Here is a 25,043-nt window from a genome sequence, read left to right as displayed (position 1 = left end):
AGGATTCTGTTTTCACAGGAAATAGGAAGGTTGACAGTTGGAAGGAATTGTAGAGGAGTCCCAGCTGGGATCAGTGACAGGAGGGAGGAAAAGGGAGACCCTGGTCTCACAGGAAGGTTGAGTTATTGGGATGTTTATGAGTCAAGGATGGTCGCTCATCACCCTGTATGTAGGTTTGTGTAGATAAATTCCTGAGATGGATTTACCTATGCCTTCTTGCTTGATTTCTTGTTTTCTTCTTCTTTCTTTTTCCCTTTCCCTTTCCTTTTCCTTTCCCAGGGTATTGCTCTTTTGCCCAGGCTGGAGTGCAGTGGTGCAATCATAGCTCACTGCAGGCTCAAACTCATAGGCTCAAGTGATCCTCCTGCCTCAGTTTTCTGAGTAGCTAAGACCACAAGCATGCACCACTATGCCTATCTAATTTTTTAGTTTTTTTATAGGGATGGGATTTTGCTATGTTGTCCAGGCTGGTCTTAAGCACCTGGCCTCAGGTGATCCTCCTGTCTTGGCCTCCCAAAATGCTGAGACTATAGGCATGAGCCACCATGCCTAGCCTCACTTAATTTTCATAAAGTCTGAAATTATTATCTACTCTAAGTTTGGCAAGGAACTGGTTGTTTAGAATTTAGTAATAATTTTTTGAAAAGATATAATGGATATAATTTTACATATTTGCTTAATATCATCCTCACAAAGAAATTTTTAAATTTCTTTTTATAAAATTCTGATTATTTTACAGCCCTGATGTACTCTTAATTTTAAAATATATTTCTTTTTTAATACATTATTTTTCATAAAGGCTTTATAATCATCATACTTTTATTATTTTTAAAAAATATTGTACTAATTGTTGCATAACTTTGAAAATTATCATTTAGTAGCCATGTAATACTGACTAATAATAATATAATATAATATACTATAATATGTAGTCTATTGATAAATAGATATTTGAGTGTTTATCTGTTTGCCTTGTATTATACTAGGAAATGTGGCTTGCCAAAATACATGCATTATGCTTTCAGTTAGCTTGTAGTCTCATTCATAAAGCAACGTAGATACAATGTAGTAAGGATAAGGTGAAATCTGCCTTTGCAAAGGGATTTTTAATTTGGAAAAAGAAGGGATTTGTGGGACAATGAGATAGAAGGCTTTACGGAAAAACTAGATGACTTTGTGGAGAAAGAGAATTTAACTAGTTATTACCAGTTCAACTGCTACATCCCCATTCAGACCATCAACATGCTGTGTGTCTTCCTTTTTCCTTGCTTTCCCCTTATAGCCTACAAAGTTCTGCACAATCCGCCCCTTGGCTACCTCTCTAACCTGATTTCTGACTTGTGTTTTCCTTACATTCACTGTCTCTTGACGCTGGCCCCATTCCTGTACCTTACACACTCCCAGCATGCTCTCACGTTATAATCTTTGTAATTGCCATTTCCTCCACCTTGAAAGTTTGTCTCTGCAGTATTTCCCTGGCTTGCTCTCATTTCCTTTGGATCTCTGCTCACATGTTACCTCCTTAGAGAGGGCCTTCCTGAAAATGATAGAAGTGTTTTTTTGAGCACATTCCCTCACTCCCCAGCTCCTCCCCAGTGTATTTTTCTCCATAGCGTCTTTCCGCCTGACCTTGTGTTTCTATATCTTTTTGCTTTTCGTCTTCTGGAAAACAAGCTCCATGAGATCACACAGGGATTTTGCTTTATTCCTGACTGTATGTCCCCTCCTAACACAGTTCCTGGAATACGGGTGAGGCTTCATAAATATTTGTTGAGTAAATGAAAGAATATATTAAAATATGATCGTAAACCTTTTTTCTTTCCATGATTTGATGATGTGGAATTGAAAACAGGTCTACATAGATGATAATGATGTAATCAACAGCATTCCCGAGTATGTCTAGGATCAGCACTTGGTCTAGAAAAGCTCTGTCTTCTGCCCTCCTTTCCTGTCCATGCACATCCACTGCCTTTGAGAACAAACCCAGTCTCCATCTGGCAGTCAGGGCCTTCTGAGACCTCATCTCTGTTGATCTTTCTAGCTTTACTTCTACCAAGTAATTCCCCTCATAACCTGTGCTGCAGTCATATTGAGTGGCTTATAGTTCCCCTACTGTGGTCCTTGCAGATATTTCTTGCATTGCCTTTCATTTGTCCCTTATTTGTTTATGGGTTTCTCTTCACAGTGCATAAGCTCTTCAAAGGAAGAGGCCTGGTATATATTTGTATTTCCGGGATCTAGCACAGTTCTTGTATATTGTAGATGGTCAGTAAATACTTACTCAATATAAAAGATGTTTTTTGCCTCCCAAAGACTAGTGGTAACTTGAAATGGTTGGATATAGGACAGATAAACTGATAGAAGCAGTTTTACCTCATTAGAGGGCTTGGATATAAGTGTGTCCAGTGACAAATATAGTAAAAAAGAGAGCAATATTATAATATCCTTTAAAAAAAAAAAGAGAGAGAGGGTCTTGCTGTGTTGCCCAGGCTGGTGCCATCATGGCTCACTGTAACCTTAAACTCCTGGGCTCAAACAGTTCTCCTCTTCAGCCTCCTGAATAGCTAGGACTACTGGCGTGTGCCACCATGGCAGCTAATTAAAAAAAATTTTTTTTGTGTGGAAATGGGTTCTCACTATGTTGCCCAGGCTAGTCTCAAATTCCTGACCTCAAGTGATCATCCCATCTCAGCCTCTCAAAGTGCTGAGATTACAGGCATGAGCCACTGTGCCTGGCTAGAATATCTTAGCTTTTAGCAAAATCATACCTGAGATGAGGAAGGATGACATATAACATGATTGAATCAGCACACTTAACTAAGAAAGATAGCCTAACTGAAAGGAAGGGTTGTTTGACAGGCATTATTTAGAAAGAAGGGGAGCCATTTGGCAGTGGACTATGTGGGCATTAGTCCTTTGTTTAGTCAGTGAGAGTCATGCAAGGTGGTCAGCCTGCTGACTGATGACACGTTCATGTTCTTTCTATTTTGGACTCTAACAATGTGAGTGTTGATGGTTAGGGCAGTGTTAGCCTGGCTGCTCCTGGTTCAGGAAAGAATGCTATGAAAATTGAGATATAGCTGTCTAGTGTATGGGAGGAGAAAATGGCTGTATTTGGTTCTATATATTTGTCATGCCTGGTTGATGGTTTGTATTTTCTATAGCGATTTGTGAGTGACAATGGATCTATATTCAACTGACCCAGTATAGTTGAATACGTGATAATATTTTATGTAATTTTACTAATATATATTTTGTTAAAATATGACCATATAGAATCTACTAGGCTATAGGTGTTGAAAGATAACAATTTTTTTTTTCTAAATCAGGTTTGTTACAGAAAGAGAAAGTGGCAGTTGAAGCATTTCAGATTTGCTGCCTTCTCCTGCCTCCTGAAAATAGGAGAAAGTTACAGCTATTGATGAGGATGATGGCAAGGATTTGCTTAAACAAAGAGATGCCACCCCTGTGTGATGGCTTTGGTACCCGAACACTGGTAGGTTGATTTTTAACATCAGATATGCTTTTTTGGAATGAAAGTCGACTGAGTAAGGTGTATTAGTTTGGGTGATCAGAGGGATTGCTTTAAAAGAGCCACAGTCAGTGTTCACCCAGACTCGTGGTCATGCTTTTGGTCTAAGTGTCTTAAAGAACATAATGAGAAATGGAGACTTGAGTAGGGAGCAGACTCTGTAGAGAGATCTGCTACGTCCTGTTCTCCCACTTAAAATTATTTTAAATTTATTCTTAATTGACAAATAAAAATTACATATATTTATGGGGTACAATGTGATGTTTTAATCTATGTATACATTATGGAAAGAGTCAATCAAGCTAATTAACAGATTCATTACCATACCAACTTATCATTTTTTTGTAATGAGAATGTTAAAAATGTATTCTTTTGGCAATTTTGAAATATACAATATATTATTATAATTGTGGTCACCATGCTGTGCACTAGAGTACTAAGACTTGCTCCTCCTGTCTCACTGGATCTTCGTACCCTTTGACCAACATCTTCCATTTCCATGCCCCTGTACCCCCCAGCCTCTGGTAACCACCATCTAATCTCTGCTTCTATTGGCATATGTTTTTAAAGAGAGTTTATTTTAGAATTTATTTACTAGCAAAATCTCTTAATTTTCCTCAAAAAATGTCTTGGAGGAGAACTGGTGCTTCAGTGGAATGTATGATCTTTCCATATCCTGCTAAGCCACTGTGTACTCCCTGGGGATTCACTGGCCCAGTTTTAGAAGTAATAGAGTAAGATCAGAGGAGCACTTAGTGCCCAGGAGGATTCTTGATCTCTGTATTTTTTTGGAGTGAGTGAATGGCTAGAGAGGCTAATGGACCTTTATGAAAAGCTGAAGAAAACTTTATATCTATTCTGCATATAGAATACATGTGTAAAGCTTTACATGCAGTTTCAAGGCAATCACAGAGTCCCTGGGGTCCATGGTCTCCAGGCAAAAAGTTCTCTGCCTGTGTGTCTCTCTGTACATGTAAATGTAAGTGAAGATCATTTGCAGTGTGTTAATGAAATGAAGTCTTAGCAGAATTACATGATTTTATGCTTAAATATTTGGAAGGAAGAGTGTCAGCAATAAAAGTAGTGGGAGAAATAAAAAAGCCAGTCCAAAGAACAGTATTAAGAATGGAGTAGTTAGGCTGGGCGTGGTGGCTCAATCCTGTAATCCCAGCACTTTGGGAGGCTGAAGTGGGTGGATCACCTGAGGTCAGGAGTTCTAGACCAGCCTGACCAACATGGTGAAATCCCATCTCTATTAAAAGTACAAAAATTAGCTGGACATGGTGGCGGACGCCTGTAATCCCAGCTACTCGGGAGACTGGGGCAGGAGAATTGCTTGAACTTGGGAGGAGGAGGTTACAGTGAGCCGAGATCACACCATTGCACTCCAGCCTAGGTTACAGAGTGAGACTCCATCAAAAAGGAAAAAAAAAAAAGGAGTAGTTAATATAAATTATATGGAAATTATTGTACTATATTGATGCTATAATGTATTTTGTATTTCTGCTTGCTGCAAAGAGAGTCTCATCACTTAATGTACTTCTTGAAAAGTCCCATGGCTTTTTTCAAAGATGATTGTCAAATATACATCGAAAATCCTAGAGAAAATAAGTTAACTAGGAAAAGATGTAATGGTTGAGGCATGTGGACTGTGTTAGCGGTTTAAAACAAATCAATAATGAAATTAGGATAAATAATAATTGACTAAATGGCTATAAAGTGCTTTGAACTTAATAGTGCTACATGATTCAAGTCGTGGTGATAATGATTTTCAAAATTTGTTTTCATATATTTATATGTGTATATGTGTATATATACGTATGTATATTTAAAATCATGTGTAAAAGGAGGTACCTTTAAAAATTGCTCAGATAAGCATCTCTCTGTAGTCTCTTAACAGGAAGATACACATTTTGTTTGTTCTGGTTGTTGAGACCATCAGCCCGTTTGAGATGGCCGGGTACTCTTGGTAGGATGTGCACTCTGTGCCTTAGACCATTTCTCATATTTGCTTTTTGCAGATTAGATTGCACTCAGTTCAGAAAAATACTCACTGCGTTTACCCACCTCACCCCACTCTTTTTTTAGATGGTTCAGACATTTTCCCGTTGCATCTTGTGTTCCAAGGATGAAGTGGACTTGGATGAGTTATTAGCTGCTAGATTGGTAACATTTCTGATGGACAATTACCAGGAAATTCTGAAAGTCCCTTTGGCCTTGCAGACCTCTATAGAGGAGCGTGTGGCTCATCTACGAAGAGTCCAGGTAAAGGAGAGGATATTATCAGTCCTATAAAATTGGCAATATTAAGTCATGTAAGCTTGCTAGTCTTCTTGGGGCATTTTATTGTGAGGATTAAGTGAATTAATGTTTATAAAGTACTTACAACAGGCCTTGGCACATAGAAAGCCCCTGCATGTGTTTGTATTATCATTGAAAAGTTTATAGAATGCACATTTGGTTTTGTTATATCAATCCATGCAGCATATTTTTTATTCCTAATTCCTTGAATGAGTTTGTTCAGAATCTACATATATATACTGATGGAAATGATTTTATGTGCAATTAGTGTCTTGATTCATAATTGCCCTGTGACCTAGTTTAATATTGCCACTTTTTGCATGAAAAAGCTAAGGTACAAAGAACTTAAATAACTTTGTTTAAGGCTACAGAGCCAGAATTCTGACGGATGCAGTTAGCCTCTGGAATCAGTGCTCTAAACTATCATTGCATATTCCCTGTCTAAAAATCATAGTACAGTAGAAGAACACTGGCATGAGAGCCATGAAACCCTGGCCAAATTCCTAGCTGTATCCTTTCCGTTGTGTGACTTTGGGCAAGTCCTTAACCTCTTTGGATTTTACTTTCTTTCCTCAGGCGTTAAAATGGGCCATTCTTACTTTATAAAGTTGTGAAGATTAGAACACTATACTTTACAATTCTTAGGATGAGTTTCTGACATATGTCAGGTATTCTTTGAAAGGTAGCTGCTGCTGTTGTCATGGTGGTTATATAAAAACAAGGCAAAAGAAGTGTAATAATATATTACAAGAAGTGTAATAATAATATTACATATAATAAAGAAGTGTAATAATAATAGATATACATTTTTATTATACTTTAAGTTCTATGGTACATGTGCACAACGTGCAGGTTTGTTACATATGTATACATGTGCCATGTTGGTGTGCTGCACCCATTAACTCGTCATTTACATTAGGTATATCTCCTAATGATATCCCTCCCCCCTCCCCCTCCCCACAATAGGACTCAGTGTGTGATGATCCCCTTCCTGTGTCCAAGTGATCTCATTGTTCAATTCCCACCTATAAGTGAGAACATGTGGTATTTGGTTTTCTGTTCTTGCGATAGTTTGCTGAGAGTGATGGTTTCCAGCTGCATCTGTGTCCCCACAAAGGACACGAACCCATACTTTTTTATGGCTGCATAGTATTCCATAGTATATAGGTGCCACGTTTTCTTAATCCAATCTGTCACTGATGGACATTTGGGTTGATTCCAAGTCTTTGCTATTGTGAATAGTGCCGCAATAAACATACGTGTGCATGTGTCTTTATAGCAGCATGACTTATAATCCTTTGGGTATATACCCAGTAATGGGATGGCTGGGTCAAATGGTATTTCTAGTTCTAGATCCTTGAGGAATCGCCACACTGTTTTCCACAATGGTTGAACTAGTTTACAATCCCACCAACAGTGTGAAAGTGTTTCTATTTCTCCACATCCTCTCCAGCACCTGTTGTTTCCTGATTTTTTAATGATTGCCATTCTAACTGGTGTGAGATGATATCTCATTGTGGTTTTGATTTGCATTTCTCTGATGGCCAGTGATGATGAGCATTTTTTCATGTGTCTGTTGGCTGTATGAATGTCTTCTTTTGAGAAATGTCTGTTCATATCCTTTGCCCACTTTTTGATGGGGTTGTTTTTTTCTTGTAAATTTGATTGAGTTCTTTATAGGTTCTGGATATTAGCCCTTTGTCAGATGAATAGATTGCCAAAATGTTCTCCCATTCTGTAGGTTGCCTGTTCACTCTGATGGTAGTTTATTTTGCTGTGCAGAACCTCTTTAGTTTAATTAGATCCCATTTGTCAATTTTGGCTTTTGTTGCTGTTGCTTTTGGTGTTTAGACATGAAGTCCTTGCTCATGCCTGTGTCCTGAATGGTATTACCTAGGTTTTCTTCTAGGGTTTTTATGGTTTTAGGTCTAATATTTAAGTCTCTAATCCATCTTGAATTAATTTTCATATAAGGAGTAAGGAAAGGATCCAGTTTCAGCTTTCTACTTAGGGCTAGCCAATTTTCCCAGCACCATTTATTAAATAGGGAATCCTTTCCCCATTTCTTGTTTTTCTCAGGTTTGTCAAAGATCAGATGGCTGTAGATGTGTGGTATTATTTCTGAGGGCTCTGTTCTGTTCCATTGGTTTATATCTCTGTTTTGGTACCAGTACCATGCTGTTTTGGTTACTGTAGCCTTGTAGTATAGTTTGAAGTCAGGTAGTGTGATGCCTCCAGCTTTGTTCTTTTGACTTAAGATTGTCTTAGCAATGTGGGGTCTTTTTTGGTTCCATCTGAACTTTAAAGCAGTTTTTTCCAATTCTGTGAAGAAAGTCATTGGGAGCTTAATGGGGATGGCATTGAATCTATAAATTACCTTGGGCAGTATGGCCACTTTCACAATATTGATTCTTCCTATCCATGAGCATGGTATGTTCTTCCATTTGTTTGTGTCCTCTTTTATTTCACTGAGCAGTGGTTTGTAGTTCTCCTTGAAGAGGTCCTTTACATCCCTTGTAAATTGGATTCCTAGGTATTTTATTCTCTTTGAAGCTATTGTGAATGGGAGTTCATTCCTGATTTGGCTCTCTGTTTGTCTGTTACTGGTGTATAAGAATGCTTGTGATTTTTGCACATTAATTTTGTATCCTGAGACTTTGCTGAAATTGCTTATCAGCTTAAGGAGATTTTGGACTGAGACAATGGGGTTTTCTAAATATACAATCATGTCATCTGCAAACAGTGACAGTTTGACTTCTTCTTTTCCTAACTGAACGCCCTTTATTTCTTTCTCTTGCCTGATTTCCCTGCCCAGAACTTCCAACACTATGTTGAATAGGAGTGGTAAGAGAGGGCATCCCTGTCTTGTGCCAGTTTTCAAGGGAATGCTTCCAGTTTCTGCCCATTCAGTATGATATTGGCTGTGGGTTTGTCATAAATAGCTCTTATTATTTTGAGATACGTTCCATCAATACCAAATTTATTGAAAGTTTTTAGCATGAAGGCCTGTTGAATTTTGTCAAAAGCCTTTTCTGCATCTATTGAGATAATCGTGTGGTTTTTGTCTTTGGTTCTGTTTATATGCTGGATTACGTTTATTGATTTGTGAATGTTGAACCAGCCTTGCATCCCAGGGATGAAGCCCACTTGATCATGGTGGATAAGCTTTTTGATGTGCTGCTGAATCCGGTTTGCCAGTATTTTATTGAGAATTTTTGCATCGATGTTCATCAGGGATATTGGTCTACAATTCTCTTTTTTTGTTGTGTCTCTGCCAGGCTTTGTTATCAGGATGATGTTGGCCTCATAAAATGAGTTAGGGAGGATTCCCTCTTTTTCTATTGATTGGAATAGTTTCAGAAGGAATGGTACCAGCTCCTCCTTGTACCTCTGGTAGAATTCAGCTGTGAATCCTTCTGGTCCTGGACTTTTTTTGGTGGGTAGGCTATTAATTGTTTCCTCAATTTCAGAGCCTGCTATTGGTCTATTCAGGGATTCAACTTCTTCCTGGTTTAGTCTTGGGAGAGTGTAAGTGTCCAGGAAATTATCCATTTCTTCTAGATTTTCTAGTTGATTTGCGTAGAGGCATTTATAGTATTCTCTGATGGTTGTTTGTATTTCTGTGGGGTCAGTGGTGATATCCCCTTTATCATTTTTTATTGCATCTATTGATTCCTCTCTCTTTTCTTCTTTATTAGTCTTGCTAGCGGTCTGTCAATTTTGTTGATCTTTTCAAAAAACCAACTCCTGGATTCATTGATTTTTTGGAGGGTTTTTTGTGTCTCTATCTCCTTCAGTTCTGCTCTGATCTTAGTTATTTCTTGCCTTCTGCTAGCTTTTGAATGTGTTGCTCTTGCCTCTCTAGTTCTTTTAATTGTGATGTTAGAGTGTCAATTTTAAATCTTTCCTGCTTTCTCTTGTGGGCATTTAGTGCTATAAATTTCCCTCTACACACTGCTTTAAATGTGTCCCAGAGATTCTGGTATGTTGTATCTTTGTTCTCATTGGTTTCAAAGAACATCTTTATTTCTGCTTTCATTTCGTTATGTACCCAGTAGTCATTCAGGAGCAGGTTGTTCAGTTTCCATGTAGTTGAGCGGTTTTGATTGAGTTTCTTAGTCCTGAGTTCTAGTTTGATTGCACTGTGGTCTGAGAGACAGTTTGTTATAATTTCTGTTCTTTTATATTTGCTGAGGAGTGCTTTACTTCCAACTATGTGGTAAATTTTGGGATAAGTGTGATGTGGTGCTGAGAAGAATGTATATTCTGTTGATTTGGGGTGAAGAGTTCTGTAGATGTCTATTAGGTCTGCTTGGTGCAGAGTTGAGTTCTGTTCCTGGATATCCTTGTTAACTTTCTGTCTCGTTGATCTGTCTAATGTTGACAGTGAGGTGTTAAAGTCTCCCATTATTATTGTGTGGGAGTCTAAGTGTCTTTGTTAGTCTCTAAGGACTTGCTTTATGAATCTGGGTGCTCCTGTATTGGGTGCATATATATTTAGGATAGTTAGCTCTTCCTGATGAATTGATCCCTTTACCATTATGTAATGACCTTCTTTGTCTCTTTTGATCTTTGATGGTTTAAAGTCTGTTTCGAGGGGGGCGGAGCAAGATGGCCGAATAGGAACAGCTCCAGTCTCCAACTCCCAGCGCGAGTAACACAGAAGACCGGTGATTTCTGCATTTTCAACTGAGGTACTGGGGTCATCTCTCTAGGGAGTGCCGGACAATCGGTGCTGGTCAGCTGCTGCAGCCTGACCAGCGTGAGCTGAAGCAGGGCGAGGCATCGCCTCACCTGGAAGCGCAAGGGGGAAGGAAATCCGTTTTCCTAGCCAGGGGAACTGAGACACATAACACCTGGAAAATCGCGTAACTCCCACCCCAATACTGCGCTTTAAGGAAACAGGCACACCAGGAGAATATATCCCACACCTGGCCGGGAGGGTCCCACGCCCACGGAGCCTCCCTCACTGCTAACACAGCCGTCTGCGGCGATCTATCCGCAAGGCAGCAGCGAGGCTGGGGGAGGGGCGCCCGCCATTGCTGAGGCTTAAGTAGGTAAACAAAGCCGCTGGGAAGCTCGAACTGGGTGGAGCTCACAGCAGCTCAAGGAAACCTGCCTGTCTCTGTAGACTCCACCTCTGGGGACAGCCCACAGCTGAGGTCCAATAGGGAAAGCAGCGGGGGCGGTGCAGAGGCGAACGACTCTGTCTGACAGCTTTGGGGAGAGCCGTGGATCTCCCAACGCGGAGGTTGAGATCCGAGAACGGACAGACTGCCTGCTCAGGTGGGTCCCTGACCCCTGAGTAGCCTAGCTGGGAGACATCCCCCACTAGGGGCAGTCTGACACCCCACACCTCACAGGGTGGAGTCATCCCTGAGAGGAAACTTCCAAAGGAAGAATCAGACAGGTACACTCGCTGCTCAGCAATATTCTATCTTCGGCAACCTCTGCTGCTGATACCCAGGCAAACAGGGTCTGGAGTGGACCTCAAGCAATCTCCAACAGACCAACAGACAGTCCTTCTGACTGTCAGACGGAAAACTATCAAACAGGAAGGACACCTATACCAAAACCCCATCAGTACGTCACCATCATCAAAGACCAGAGACAGATAAAACCACAAAGATGGGGAAAAAGCAGGGCAGAAAAGCTGGAAATTCAAAAAATAAGAGCGCATCTCCCCCTGCAAAGGAGCGCAGCCCATCGCCAGCAACGGATCAAAGCTGGTCAGAGAATGACTTTGACGAGATGAGAGAAGAAGGCTTCAGTCCATCAAACTTCTCAGAGCTAAAGGAGGAATTACGTACCCAGCGCAAAGAAACTAAAAATCTTGAAAAAAAAGTGGAAGAATTGACAGCTAGACTAATTAATGCAGAGAAGATCATAAACGAAATGACAGAGATGAAAACCATGACACGAGAAATACGTGACAAATGCACAAGCTTCAGTAACCGACTCGATCAACTGGAAGAAAGAGTATCAGCGATTGAGGATCAAATGAATGAAATGAAGCGAGAAGAGAAAACCAAAAGAAAAAAGAAGAAAAAGAAATGAACAAAGCCTGCAAGAAGTATGGGATTATGTAAAAAGACCAAATCTACGTCTGATTGGGGTGCCTGAAAGTGAGGGGGAAAATGGAACCAAGTTGGAAAACACTCTTCAGGATATCATCCAGGAGAACTTCCCCAACCTAGTAGGGCAGGCCAACATTCAAATTCAGGAAATACAGAGAACGCCACAAAGATACTCCTCCAGAAGAGCAACTCCAAGACACATAATTGCCAGATTCACCAAAGTTGAAATGAAGGAAAAAATCTTAAGGGCAGCCAGAGAGAAAGGTCGGGTTACCCACAAAGGGAAGCCCATCAGACTAACAGCAGATCTCTCGGCAGAAACTCTACAAGCCAGAAGAGAGTGGGGGCCAATATTCAACGTTCTTAAAGAAAAGAATTTTCAACCCAGAATTTCATATCCAGCCAAACTAAGTTTCATCAGTGAAGGAGAAATAAAATCCTTTACAGATAAGCAAATGCTTAGAGATTTTGTCACCACCAGGCCTGCCTTACAAGAGACCCTGAAGGAAGCCCTAAACATGGAAAGGAACAACCGGTACCAGCCATTGCAAAAACATGCCAAAATGTAAAGACCATCGAGGCTAGGAAGAAACTGCATCAACTAATGAGCAAAATAACCAGTTAATATCATAATGACAGGATCAAGTTCACACATAACAATATTAACCTTAAATGTAAATGGACTAAATGCTCCAATTAAAAGACACAGACTGGCAAACTGGATAAAGAGTCAAGACCCATCAGTCTGCTGTATTCAGGAGACCCATCTCACATGCAGAGACATACATAGGCTCAAAATAAAGGGATGGAGAAAGATCTACCAAGCAAATGGAGAACAAAAAAAAGCAGGGGTTGCAATCCTAGTCTCTGATAAAACAGACTTTAAACCATCAAAGATCAAAAGAGACAAAGAAGGCCATTACATAATGGTAAAGGGATCAATTCAACAGGAAGAGCTAACTCTCCTAAATATATATGCACCCAATACAGGAGCACCCAGATTCATAAAGCAAGTCCTTAGAGACCTACAAAGAGACTTAGACTCCCATACAATAATAATGGGAGATTTCAACACTCCACTGTCAACATTAGACAGATCAACGAGACAGAAAGTTAACAAGGATATCCAGGAATTGAACTCATCTCTGCACCAAGCGGACCTAATAGACATCTATAGAACTCTCCACCCCAAATCAACAGAATATACATTCTTCTCAGCACCACATCACACTTATTCCAAAATTGACCACATAATTGGAAGTAAAGCACTCCTCAGCAAATGTACAAGAACAGAAATTATAACAAACTGTCTCTCAGACCACAGTGCAATCAAACTAGAACTCAGGACTAAGAAACTCAATCAAAACCGCTCAACTACATGGAAACTGAATAACCTGCTCCTGAATGACTACTGGGTACATAACGAAATGAAAGCAGAAATAAAGATGTTCTTTGAAACCAATGAGAACAAAGATACAACATACCAGAATCTCTGGGACACATTTAAAGCAGTGTGTAGAGGGAAATTTATAGCACTAAATGCCCACAAGAGAAAGCAGGAAAGATCTAAAATTGACACTTTAACATCACAATTAAAAGAACTAGAGAGGCAAGAGCAAACACTTTCAAAAGCTAGCAGAAGGCAAGAAATAACTAAGATCAGAGCAGAACTGAAGGAGATAGAGTCACAAAAAACCCTCAAAAAATCAATGAATCCAGGAGTTGGTTTTTTGAAAAGATCAACAAAATTGACAGACCGCTAGCAAGACTAATAAAGAAGAAAAGAGAGAGGAATCAAATAGACGCAATAAAAAATGGTAAAGGGGATATCACCACCGACCCCACAGAAATACAAACAACCATCAGAGAATACTATAAATGCCTCTACGCAAATCGACTAGAAAATCTAGAAGAAATGGATAATTTCCTGGACACTTACACTCTCCCAAGACTGAACCAGGAAGAAGTTGAATCCCTGAATAGACCAATACAGGCTCTGAAATTGAGGCAACAATTAATAGCCTACCCACGAAAAAAAGTCCAGGACCAGATGGATTCACAGCTGAATTCTACCAGAGGTACAAGGAGGAGCTGGTACCATTCCTTCTGAAACTATTCCAATCAATAGAAAAAGAGGGAATCCTCCCTAACTCATTTTATGAGGCCAACATCATCCTGATACCAAAGCCTGGCAGAGACACAACAAAAAAAGAGAATTTTAGACCAATATCCCTGATGAACATCGATGCAAAAATTCTCAATAAAATACTGGCAAACCGGATTCAGCAGCACATCAAAAAGCTTATCCACCATGATCAAGTGGGCTTCATCCCTGGGATGCAAGGCTGGTTCAACATTCGCAAATCAATAAACGTAATCCAGCATATAAACAGAACCAAAGACAAGAACCACATGATTATCTCAATAGATGCAGAAAAGGCTTTTGACAAAATTCAACAGCCCTTTATGCTAAAAACGCTCAATAAATTCGGTATTGATGGAATGTACCTCAAAATAATAAGAGCTATTTACGACAAACCCACAGCTAATATCATACTGAATGGGCAAAAACTGGAAAAATTCCCTTTGAAAACTGGCACAAGACAGGGATGCCCTCTCTCACCACTCCTATTCAACATAGTGTTGGAAGTTCTGGCTAGGGCAATCAGGCAAGAGAAAGAAATCAAGGGTATCCAGTTAGGAAAAGAAGAAGTCAAATTGTCCCTGTTTGCAGATGACATGATTGTATATTTAGAAAAACCCATCGTCTCAGCCCAAAATCTCCTTAAGCTGATAAGCAACTTCAGCAAAGTCTCAGGATACAAAATTAATGTGCAAAAATCCCAAGCATTCTTATACACCAGTAACAGACAAGCAGAGAGCCAAGTCAGGAATGAACTTCCATTCACAATTGCTTCAAAGAGAATAAAATACCTAGGAATCCAGCTTACAAGGGATGTAAAGGACCTCTTCAAGGAGAACTACAAACCACTGCTCAGTGAAATCAAAGAGGACACAAACAAATGGAAGAACATACCATGCTCATGGATAGGAAGAATCAATATCGTGAAAATGGCCATACTGCCCAAGGTTATTTATAGATTCAATGCCATCCCCATCAAGCTACCAATGAGTTTCTTCACAGAATTGGAAAAAACTGCTTTAAAGTTCATATGGAACGAAAAAAGACCCCGCATTGCCGAGACAATCCTAGGTCAAAAGGACAAAGCTGGAGGCGTCACGCTACCTGACTTCAAACTATACTACAAGGCTACAGTAACCAAAACAGCATGGTACTGGTACCACAACAGAGAAATAGACCAGTGGAACAGAACAGAGTCCTCAGAAATAATACCACACATCTACAGCCATCTGATCTTTGACAAACCTGACAAAAACAAGAAATGGGGAAAGGATTCCCTATTTAATAAATGGTGCTGGGAAAATTGGCTAGCCACAAGTAGAAAGCTGAAACTGGATCCTTTCCTTACCCCTTATACGAAAATTAATTCAAGATGGATTAGAGACTTAAATGTTAGACCTAATACCATAAAAACCCTAGAAGAAAATCTAGGTAGTACCATTCAGGACATAGGCATGGGCAAGGACTTCATGTCTAAAACACCAAAAGCAACGGCAGCAAAAGCCAAAATTGACAAATGGGATCTCATTAAACTAAAGAGCTTTTGCACAGCAAAAGAAACTACCATCAGAGTGAACAGGCAACCTACAGAATGGGAGAAAATTTTTGCAACCTACTCATCTGACAAAGGGCTAATATCCAGAATCTACGAAGAACTCAAACAAATATACAAGAAAAAACAAACAACCCCATCAAAAAGTGGGGAAAGGATATGAACAGACATTTCTCAAAAGAAGACATCCATACAGCCAACAGACACATGAAAAAATGCTCATCATCACTCGCCATCAGAGAAATGCAAATCAAAACCACAATGAGATACCATCTCACACCAGTTAGAATGGCAATCATTAAGAAGTCAGGAAACAATAGATGTTGGAGAGGATGTGGAGAAATAGGAACACTTTTACACTGTTGGTGGGATTGTAAACTAGTTCAACCATTATGGAAAACAGTATGGCGATTCCTCAAGGATCTAGAACTAGATGTACCATATGACCCAGCCATCCCACTACTGGGTATATACCCAAAGGATTATAAATTACTCTACTACAAAGACACATGCACACGTATGTTTATTGCGGCACTATTCACAATAGCAAAGACTTGGAATCAACCCAAATGTCCATCTGTGACAGACTGGATTAAGAAAATGTGGCACATATACACCATGGAATACTATGCAGCCATCAAAAAGGATGAGTTTGCGTCCTTTGTAGGGACATGGATGCAGCTGGAAACCATCATTCTTAGCAAACTATCACAAGAAGAGAAAACCAAACACCGCATGTTCTCACTCATAGGTGGGAACTGAACAATGAGATCACTTGGACTCGGGAAGGGGAACATCACACACTGGGGCCTATCATGGGGAGGGGGGAGGAGGGAGGGATTGCATTGGGGAGTTATACATGATATAAACGTTATGCACATGTACCCTAGAACTTAAAGTATAATAAAAAATAAAAAATAAAAAAAAATAAAAATAAAAAATAAATAAAAAAAAATAAAGTCTGTTTCATCAGAGACTAGGATTGCAACCCCTGCTTTTTTTTGTCTTCCATTTGCTTCGTAGATCTTCCTGCATCCCTTTATTTTGAGCCTATGTGTGTCTCTGCATGTGAGATGGCTCTCCTGAATACAGCAAATTGATGGGTCTTGACTCTTTATCCAATTTGCCAGTCTGTGTCTTTTAATTGGACCATTTAGTCCATTTACATTTAAGGTTAATATTGTTGTGTGTGAACTTGATCCTGTCATTACGATATTATCTGGTTATTTTGCTCGCTAGTTGATGCAGTTTCTTCCTAGCATCGATAGACTTTACATTTTGACATGTTTTTGCAATGACTGGTACCTGTTGTTCCTTTCTATGTTTAGTGCTTCCTTCAGGGTCTCTTGTAGGGCAGGCCTGGTGGTGACAAAATCTCTAAGCATTTGTTTGTCTGTAAAGGATTTTATTTCTCCTTCACTTATGAAACTTAGTGTGGCTGGATATGAAATTCTGGGTTGAAAATTCTTTTCTTTAAGATTTTTGAATATTGGCCCCTACTCTCTTCAGGCTTGGAGAACTTCTGCTGAGAGATCTGCTGTTAGTCTGATGGGCTTCCTTTTGTTTGTAACCCGACCTTTCTCTCTGGCTGCCCTTAACGTTTTTTCCTTCATTTCAACTTTGATGAATCTGACAATTATGTGTCTTGGAGTTGCTCTTCTCAAGGAGTATCTTTGTGGTGTTCTCTGTATTTCCTGAATTTGAATGTTGGCCTACCTTACTAGGTTGAGGAAGTTCTCCTGGATGATACCCTGCAGAGTGTTTTCCAACTTGGTTCCATTTTCCCTGTCCCTTTCAGGCACACCAATCAGATGTAGATTTGGTCTTTTCACATAATCCCATGGTTCTTGGGGGCTTTGTTCATTTCTGTTTACTCTTTTTTCTCTACACTTCTCTTCTTGCATCATTTCATTCTATTGATCTTCAATCGCTGATACTCTTTCTTCCAGTTGATCGAGTTGGTTTCTGAAGCTTGTGCATTTGTCATGTAGTTCTCGTGTTATGGTTTTCATCTCTATCAGTTCTTTTAAGGTCTTCTCTGCATTGATTATTCTAGTTATCCATTCACCCATTATTTTTTTCATGTTTTTTAGTTTCTTTGCACTGGTTACATAGTTCCTCCTTTAGCTCTGAGAAGTTTGATCGACTGAAGCCGTCTTCTCTCAACTCGTCAAAGTCATTCTCCCTCCAGGTTTGTTCCGTTGCTGGCGATGAGCTGTGCTCCTTTGGAGGGCAAGATGCGCTCTGATTTTTTGAATTTCCAGCTTTTCTGCACCGCTTTTTCCCCATCTTTGCGGTTTTATCTGCCTTTGGTCTTTGATGCTGGTGACGTACTGATGGGGTTTTGGTGTGGGTGTCCTTTCTGTTTGTTGGTTTTCCTTCTAACAGTCAGGACCCTCAGCTGTAGGTTTGTTGGAGTTTGCTTGAGGTCCACTCCAGACCCTGTTTGCCTGGGTATGAGCAGCAGAGGCTGCAGAAGATAGAATATTGCTGAACAGCAAGTGTTGCTGTCTGATTCTTGCTCTGGAAGCTTCGTCTCTGTGGTATACCCTGCCGTGTGAGGTGTGAGGTGTCGGTCTGCACCTAGTGGATGTCTCCCAGTTAGGCTACTCAGGGCCAGGGACCCAGTTGGGTAGGCAGTCTGTCCTCAGATTCTCAACCTCTGTGCTGGGAGATCCACTGCTCTCTTCAAAGCTGTCAGATAGGGGCATTTACCTCTGTGGACGTTTCTGCTGCTTTTTGCTTAGCTATGCCCTGTCCCCAGAGGAAGAGTCTACAGAGGCAAGCCGGCCTCCTTGAGCTGTGGTGGGTTCCACCCAATTCGAGTTTCCCAGCGGTTTTGTTTACCCACTTAAGCCTCAGCGTAGCTGTCGCCTCTCCCTCAGCCTCACCGCTGCCTTGCAGTTAGATCTCAGACTGCTGTGCTAGCAATGAGGGAGGCTCTGTGGGCGTGGGGCCTTCTGGGCCAGGTGTGGGATATAATCTCCTGGTGTGCCTTTTGCTAAGACCCTTGGTAAAGCACAGTATTAGGGTGGGATTTTCCAGGTGTTGTGTGTCTCAATTTCCTTTGGCTAGGAAAAGGAATTCCCTTCCCCCTTGCGCTTCCCAGATGAGGCGATGCCTCGCCCTGCTTCAGGTCTTGATGGTCGGGCTGCACCCGTGGTCCAGTGCCAAGTGTCAAACACGCCCCAGTGAGATGAACCTGGTACCTCAGTTGAAAATGCAGAAATCACCCGTCTTCTGTGTTGCTCACGCTGGGAGCTGGAGGCTGGAGCTGTTCCTATTCGGCCATCTTGGGCACGCCTCCCAGTAATAATATATGTTATCCTGTGGACCCCAAAGTGGGGTTTTTATGTCAGCCTGTGGGAGCAGAAACTCGTTAAAGGCAGGCAGAAGGTCCACTTGACTCCTTCTGACTGATTGGACCTCTTCTCATTTGAGATCTTTTTGAGGCACCACAATTAAGGACCAGTGAACTGCGCCCTTCTGAGGTATTACAAAAATAATTAACTGTGCAGCTGTTTCTAGAAGGCAATTTTAAAATTAAATTTTTTTCTTATTTTTTTGCAATGATCAACCTAACACATTGAAGAAACTTGGAAATATAGAAAAAACCACACCAAACGGTATCAGTGTTATGCTAAAATGTTCATAGTCAGTATTACAGTTTTTCAAATTTGTTTCTCTGTGTGTGTCTGCTGTCTATATCCGTGCCTGCCTTACTCTCTTCCCTCTCTCCTCCTCCCTCCCCTGCCCTCCCTTCCTCCCTTTTTCCTTTCCTCCTTTCCTTCCTTCCTTCCTTCCTACCCTCCTTCCCTCCTTCCTTCTTGCCTGCCTCCCTTCCTGCCACTTATGTTCTCTTAACATTGAGAAAAAATTCCCCCATCATTAAATATTCCTGATTGGCATGAGAGGGGCCAAGAGCACAGACTTAGGAGCCTTTGAATTCATGACATGCTTTTTGTTAGCTGTGTGACCTTAGGCAAATTATATAACATGTCTCTGCTTCAACATCTGTCTCAACATTTCTCTTTCTCGTCTGTAAAATGGGAATAATAGTAGTTAATATTTACCTCATAAGGTTTTTCTGGGGAATTAATACATATGATTAATACATGTGGGCTTAATACATGTGAAATGCTCACAATAATGTTTATCACATTGTAAACCTACAATTAGTAGCTGCCTTTGTTGTTGGTATCATCATTATTGTTATATTATTCTGTAGTAATATTATTGACCACACAGTATTCCATAATATGGATATACCATAATTTATTTAAATGATACTTTTGGTTGGTATTTAGATTGTTCCCATGCTTTCCCCTGTTTTGGAAGCAGTTACAGTAAATATTTTTAAAGGTAGATTTTTTTTTTTTTTTGGCTGATCTGTGATTATTTTCTAAGAATAAACTCCTAGGGACAGCATTGCTTGGCCAAAGGCCATGAACATATTTAAAGTATCGATAGCATATTGCCAAATTTCCCTTTAGAATGATCATTTAAATTTACATTTCTGTCAGTGGTATAAGAAAGTAAGTGTTCATTTCTTTGCACCTTTGCCTACTTTGGATATTATTAATACTCGTACATACCTTTGCCACTTGCATGGGTGAAAAGTGTAATCTTAACTGCTGTTTTAGTTTAATTTTTTTTCCTCTGATATTTTTATGAGCCAAACCTAAAGAAAATAAGAATGAACAGAAATACTTCATCAGGTTTCACAAGGAAATGTTATAGCAGTGTATTAGTCTGTTCTCATGCTGCTAAGACATACCCAAGACTGGATAATTTGTAAAGGAAAGAGATTTAATTGGCTCACAGTTTAGCATGGCTGGGGAGGCCTCAGGAAACTTACAATCATGGCGGAAGGGGAAGCAAACACATCCTTCTTCACGAGGCAGCAGGAGAGAGAAGTGCCAAGCAAAAGGGAGAAAATCCCCTCATAAAACCATCAGATCTCATGAGAACTCACTCACTATCGTAAGAACAGCATGGGGGTATAACTGCCCTGTGTTACCTCCGGGGGATTATGGGAACTACATTTCAAGATGAGATTTGGGTGAGGACACAGCCAAACCATATCAAGCAATAACTATGTCGCCCTGTATACTTGCTAGGTTTGTGTATTCACATGCATAGCACAGCCATATATTGTAGTAACAGCCTTGTGAGCCCTTTACTGTTGAAGTTCAGAAGGCTGAGCTATGGTGATTAATTTAACTGCAGGTAAACATGATCTTGTGAAGAGACACTACACTGTGCTCTGAATAAAATCAATAGTGATTAATTTGTCCAGTTACCTTTTCTCTCTTGCAAGTACATATTAGAATTGCCAAGCAGTTGTTTCATTCAACACTCAGAACCTATAGATCTTTGTTCTCTTGATTAGGCTCCTAAGCCTCTACACTGTATCACATTTAGGGGAGTGCTTCTCTGAAAATGCAGTGTTGCTTGGCTTATTCCAGTGATTGTTTTAGGACAGTTTCAAAGCTGACCCTGGGATACATTATGAGGTAGACAATGTTTTTGACACAAGCCTTCTATGATCCTCATCTGCAACCTTCTGTTTCAAAAGACTCCAGACTCTAAAATTAAATATTTTCAATGTATGTTCATTTATTCACAGGTCTTTTTTTAATTTTTTCCTCTTATTTCTTCTCCCTTATCCCTTCTGCACTGTCTGCACATTTGTTGTTTTACTTGATTCTCACGGGTAAGATGTTAGAAAATGGTTGTAGTACTCCTCTCTTCCTAAAAGCTTAGCTAAATGCGTGCCACTACTATCCTCAAGGCATTGAGAATTAGACTCTTCAGATGTGGGAAGGCGCCTGGATAGTTCCAGTGAATGTCCAACATAATCAATGTTTGAATCATTTTAGTCAATGTGTTTAATTTATGCTTGAATTTCAGATCTTGTTAAAAGAGGGCATGCCGAGACTAGCTTGGTCATGGAGACCCTAACCCAGTGTCGCTAGAGGAATTAAAGACACACGCAGAAATATAGAGTGTGGAGTGGGAAATCAGGGGTCTCACAGCCTTCAGAGCTGAGAGCCTTGAACAGAGATTTACTCACATATTTATTGTGAGCCAGTCATAAAATTTACTAAAAGTATTCCTTACGGGAAATAAAGGGATGGGCCGAAATAAAGGGATGAACTCTGGATAGTTAGCTGCAGCATGAACATGTCTTTAAGGCACAGATTGCTCATTATTGTTTATGGTTTAAGAACGCCTTAAGCGGTTTTCCACCCTGGTGGGCCAGGTGTTCCTTGCCCTCATTCCTATAAACTGACAACCTTCCAGTGTGGGCGTCAAGGCCATCACGAGCATGTCACAGTGCTGCAGAGATTTTGTTTATGGCCAGTTTTGGGGCCTGTTCCCAACAAGGCCACAAGCTTTTTTGTTATTGAAATGGCTCTTGGGTTTACAAAGGTAAAAATCTCATTTAAAACTGTGGCTTTAAACAATAATATTTTGAAGTTATGGAAATGCTTTTACTTTTCAATATAGAGTTTCCCCCAATCCAATTTTGAGGACTAACATGGCATCGCTACAGTACAAGGAGGTATCCCGTATTTGATCGGAACTAATTCTTATAATTTATTTGAAAATATGCTATATTCTTTCACTCCTAATCCTTTTGCCTCAGATAAAATACCCAGGAGCTGATATGGATATCACTTTATCTGCTCCATCATTTTGCCGTCAAATTAGTCCAGAGGAATTTGAATATCAAAGATCATACGGCTCTCAGGAACCTCTGGCAGCCTTGTTGGAAGAAGTCATAACAGATGCCAAACTCTCCAGCAAAGACAAGAAGAAGAAACTCAAGCAGGTAAAAGGATATTCTTTATAAATCATTTTTTCTCCTCCCTACTGTTTTTATGTTTTTTTTTTTAATTTTAATAGACTTCATGTAAATCTCATCTTCTGAGCCATAGCAGTTTTCTAACTATACTAGTCAGTTCATATATTCCAGAAGTCTCAATGATTTACACACTATGGTCAGTTTCCTAGATCTATATTCTTCAGTGTAAACCTGTTACCATTGCCAAACTCTTCATTGACAGAGTTATTCTCTAATATTTGTCCTTTATTTTGGTATGTGGCATGATGTGAATTAGCAGAGCATCTACATTAATCTCAGAGAAACGATCAGTGAGGGTAGATTTCTTTTCATGTTTTCAAAAGGCAAATCCGATGGAATTCACAGATGTAAAATATCTAGAGTTTAAAAGCCATTGCTTTTAGATAGCCACTATCAAATTAGTTTCTTGCCTCAGGTATCAGTACAAGTTTTTAGTTCCTCTTACGTTAGGGAACACAGCTTAGGGTTCCAGAGAATTGTTTTTAACTCACAATATGTTAATTTTGACTATTCATCAAGATTGATCCATGATCAGGTGAGTGGTTGTTGTTTTGAAAGACTGAACTCTACATAGTTGAATTTGGGAAACATCGTATGTATAGGGTTACACATAGAGCACCAGAATTCTGGGTTTCTAATCATATTATTCTCAGAGTAATTCTGGAGGAGAGTTTGATGGTGAAGATCAACAGAAAGTATACTGTCTCTCTTTTAAGCGTTTCACAAAGTAATATACACCAGAATATTCCCTCTTCCATTTGGGCAGAAGCTGGGGGGACTGAGTTGGAGAAGCAGAGAAATGGTGAAATGTAATTGGGACAAAATTTTATTTAGCTGTGTAGAACAGAAGTTATTTTGAAGTCAGAGTTACTTGTGAATATTTAAAAAGTGAGGTCTATTTGTAGTTGGCAGTGGGGGAAATTTTAAGAAACATGATTAAAAGGGGAACTTACTTGAAGCTTAGATCAAAGGAAAGATAGATTAACTCTGTAGAAATTGGAATCAAATGGTTTAACAAAAATAAATAAAAATAGGAAAGTATAGGCTCAGAAACGCTTAAAATTTGGCTGCCTAATTTTATTGGCTTTTCTGTGTCTTTTTTTACTCTTCTTGGACCATTCATTATTTTAGTTTCAGAAATCCTATCCTGAAGTCTATCAAGAACGATTTCCTACACCAGAAAGTGAAGCACTTCTGTTTCCTGAAAAACCCAAACCAAAACCACAGCTGCTAATGTGGGCACTAAAGAAGCCTTTCCAACCATTTCAAAGAACTAGAAGTTTTCGAATGTAATAATACTTCCACAGCAACAGGTGCCAGAGACCACTGTTGTTGTTTTGAGTGAATGGTGGTTAGGAGAAAGACTTTGGTGGTGGAAGAAAGAAAAGCATAAAACAAAGACTACTGAAATATAAAGATTGCCTTAGTTTTTAAAAATGTTTAGCCATTAGTATTTTTATAAAACTCAATGCTATTTTTAAAGTGTTATAAATTGGTTAAAATTTATGAGTCAGATATATAGTGATAATGTTAACATGTTTGTAATTGTTACAAAATTTAAGGGTATTTTTATCTCTGCTTTCTTTTTCATGGTGTTTATTAAATAATTGTGTATATACACCCTAGCTACTAATATCTTTATTATAGCCTTAAGACTTAATTTTAAGTCTTAAAAATAGTGTGTATACTTGAATAAGAAAGACACTGGGTACTGTTAATGTGATGCTATTGACTTAGTAGCCAGTTATGATTTCTCCTGTATAAATTCCAGTTTTTATTGCTGCACATAAATTTTGTAACGTCTTATATTGTGATGGCTATGTCTTTTATTGCAGATTTATTGGCTATTATGACAGATTTTACTAAAGCTAGTGTTTTTATAACATATATATCAGTTGATGTTTACCTATAAGTGGAGTAGATTTTCATCTGCCTGCAATGGTATAATTTCAGTCCTAGCTAAAAATGGAAAGTTGAACTGGATAAATTCTTTGAGTACCCTTAGACTTGTGATTCTATGTCAAACACAAATGGGTTAAATAAAATGAGACTACTTTCGTTATATATTTTCATCCTTTTGAAAGTAAGTGAAATGTAAATAAATTTATTTTTGTAAAAAATGCCATACCTCGTGTTTCTTTTTTGGCAGTTATTTAGATCAGTTAGAGAGCATCCTCAAATGCCTTTGCCAATGATCTTCATCCGTCATTAATTTCTATGAGAAAATAGAAAGTAAGATTTGGGCTTTTGTATTGACTGGCCTTTAGGTGAGCACTTTGTTAATTTTTTAGCATTGCTTTGCCCTTTTGTAAAATTGTGGTGCACTTGGATTATGGAGCATCTGAAAGTCTTCCTCTGAGCGCAATTACCCAAAAAGCTGAGAGCAACACCTACTAATTGGCTTACAGTACTCCTTGGACTGATTTTTCCTTGCACTTAAGATTTGCTCCTGTTCTCTTATAGCAAAATACCTCCTACAACTGATGCAGATTTTGCTTTTAAAAATGGATCAAAGTATTCCTATTGGTTTGGGTACCACCTTACATTCCAAATACATAATGTAATGG

The 25,043-nt window shown here is 39.4% G+C and overlaps 1 protein-coding gene across 2 annotated transcripts in view; it reads left to right on the top strand.

The window, feature by feature from the left end:
* The window catches only part of DEPDC1B (DEP domain containing 1B), a 130,695-nt gene extending 106,094 nt beyond the window's left edge, over positions 1–24,601 (top strand). For both annotated transcript variants that reach the window (XM_033179643.1, XM_033179644.1), the window contains exons 8-11: positions 3,330–3,496; positions 5,621–5,797; positions 22,258–22,443; positions 23,608–24,601. In XM_033179643.1, coding sequence (XP_033035534.1) covers positions 3,330–3,496; positions 5,621–5,797; positions 22,258–22,443; positions 23,608–23,769 — 692 coding nt within the window. In that variant the 3' untranslated portion in view covers positions 23,770–24,601. The remainder of the gene's footprint in view (positions 1–3,329; positions 3,497–5,620; positions 5,798–22,257; positions 22,444–23,607) is intronic.
* The last annotated feature ends 442 nt before the right edge of the window (positions 24,602–25,043 follow it).

The sequence above is a fragment of the Trachypithecus francoisi genome, unplaced genomic scaffold (genome assembly GCF_009764315.1).
Source record: "Trachypithecus francoisi isolate TF-2019V2 unplaced genomic scaffold, Tfra_2.0 Lachesis_group2, whole genome shotgun sequence".
NCBI lineage: Eukaryota > Metazoa > Chordata > Mammalia > Primates > Cercopithecidae > Trachypithecus > Trachypithecus francoisi.
This window is presented reverse-complemented; position numbering and strand designations above follow the sequence as displayed.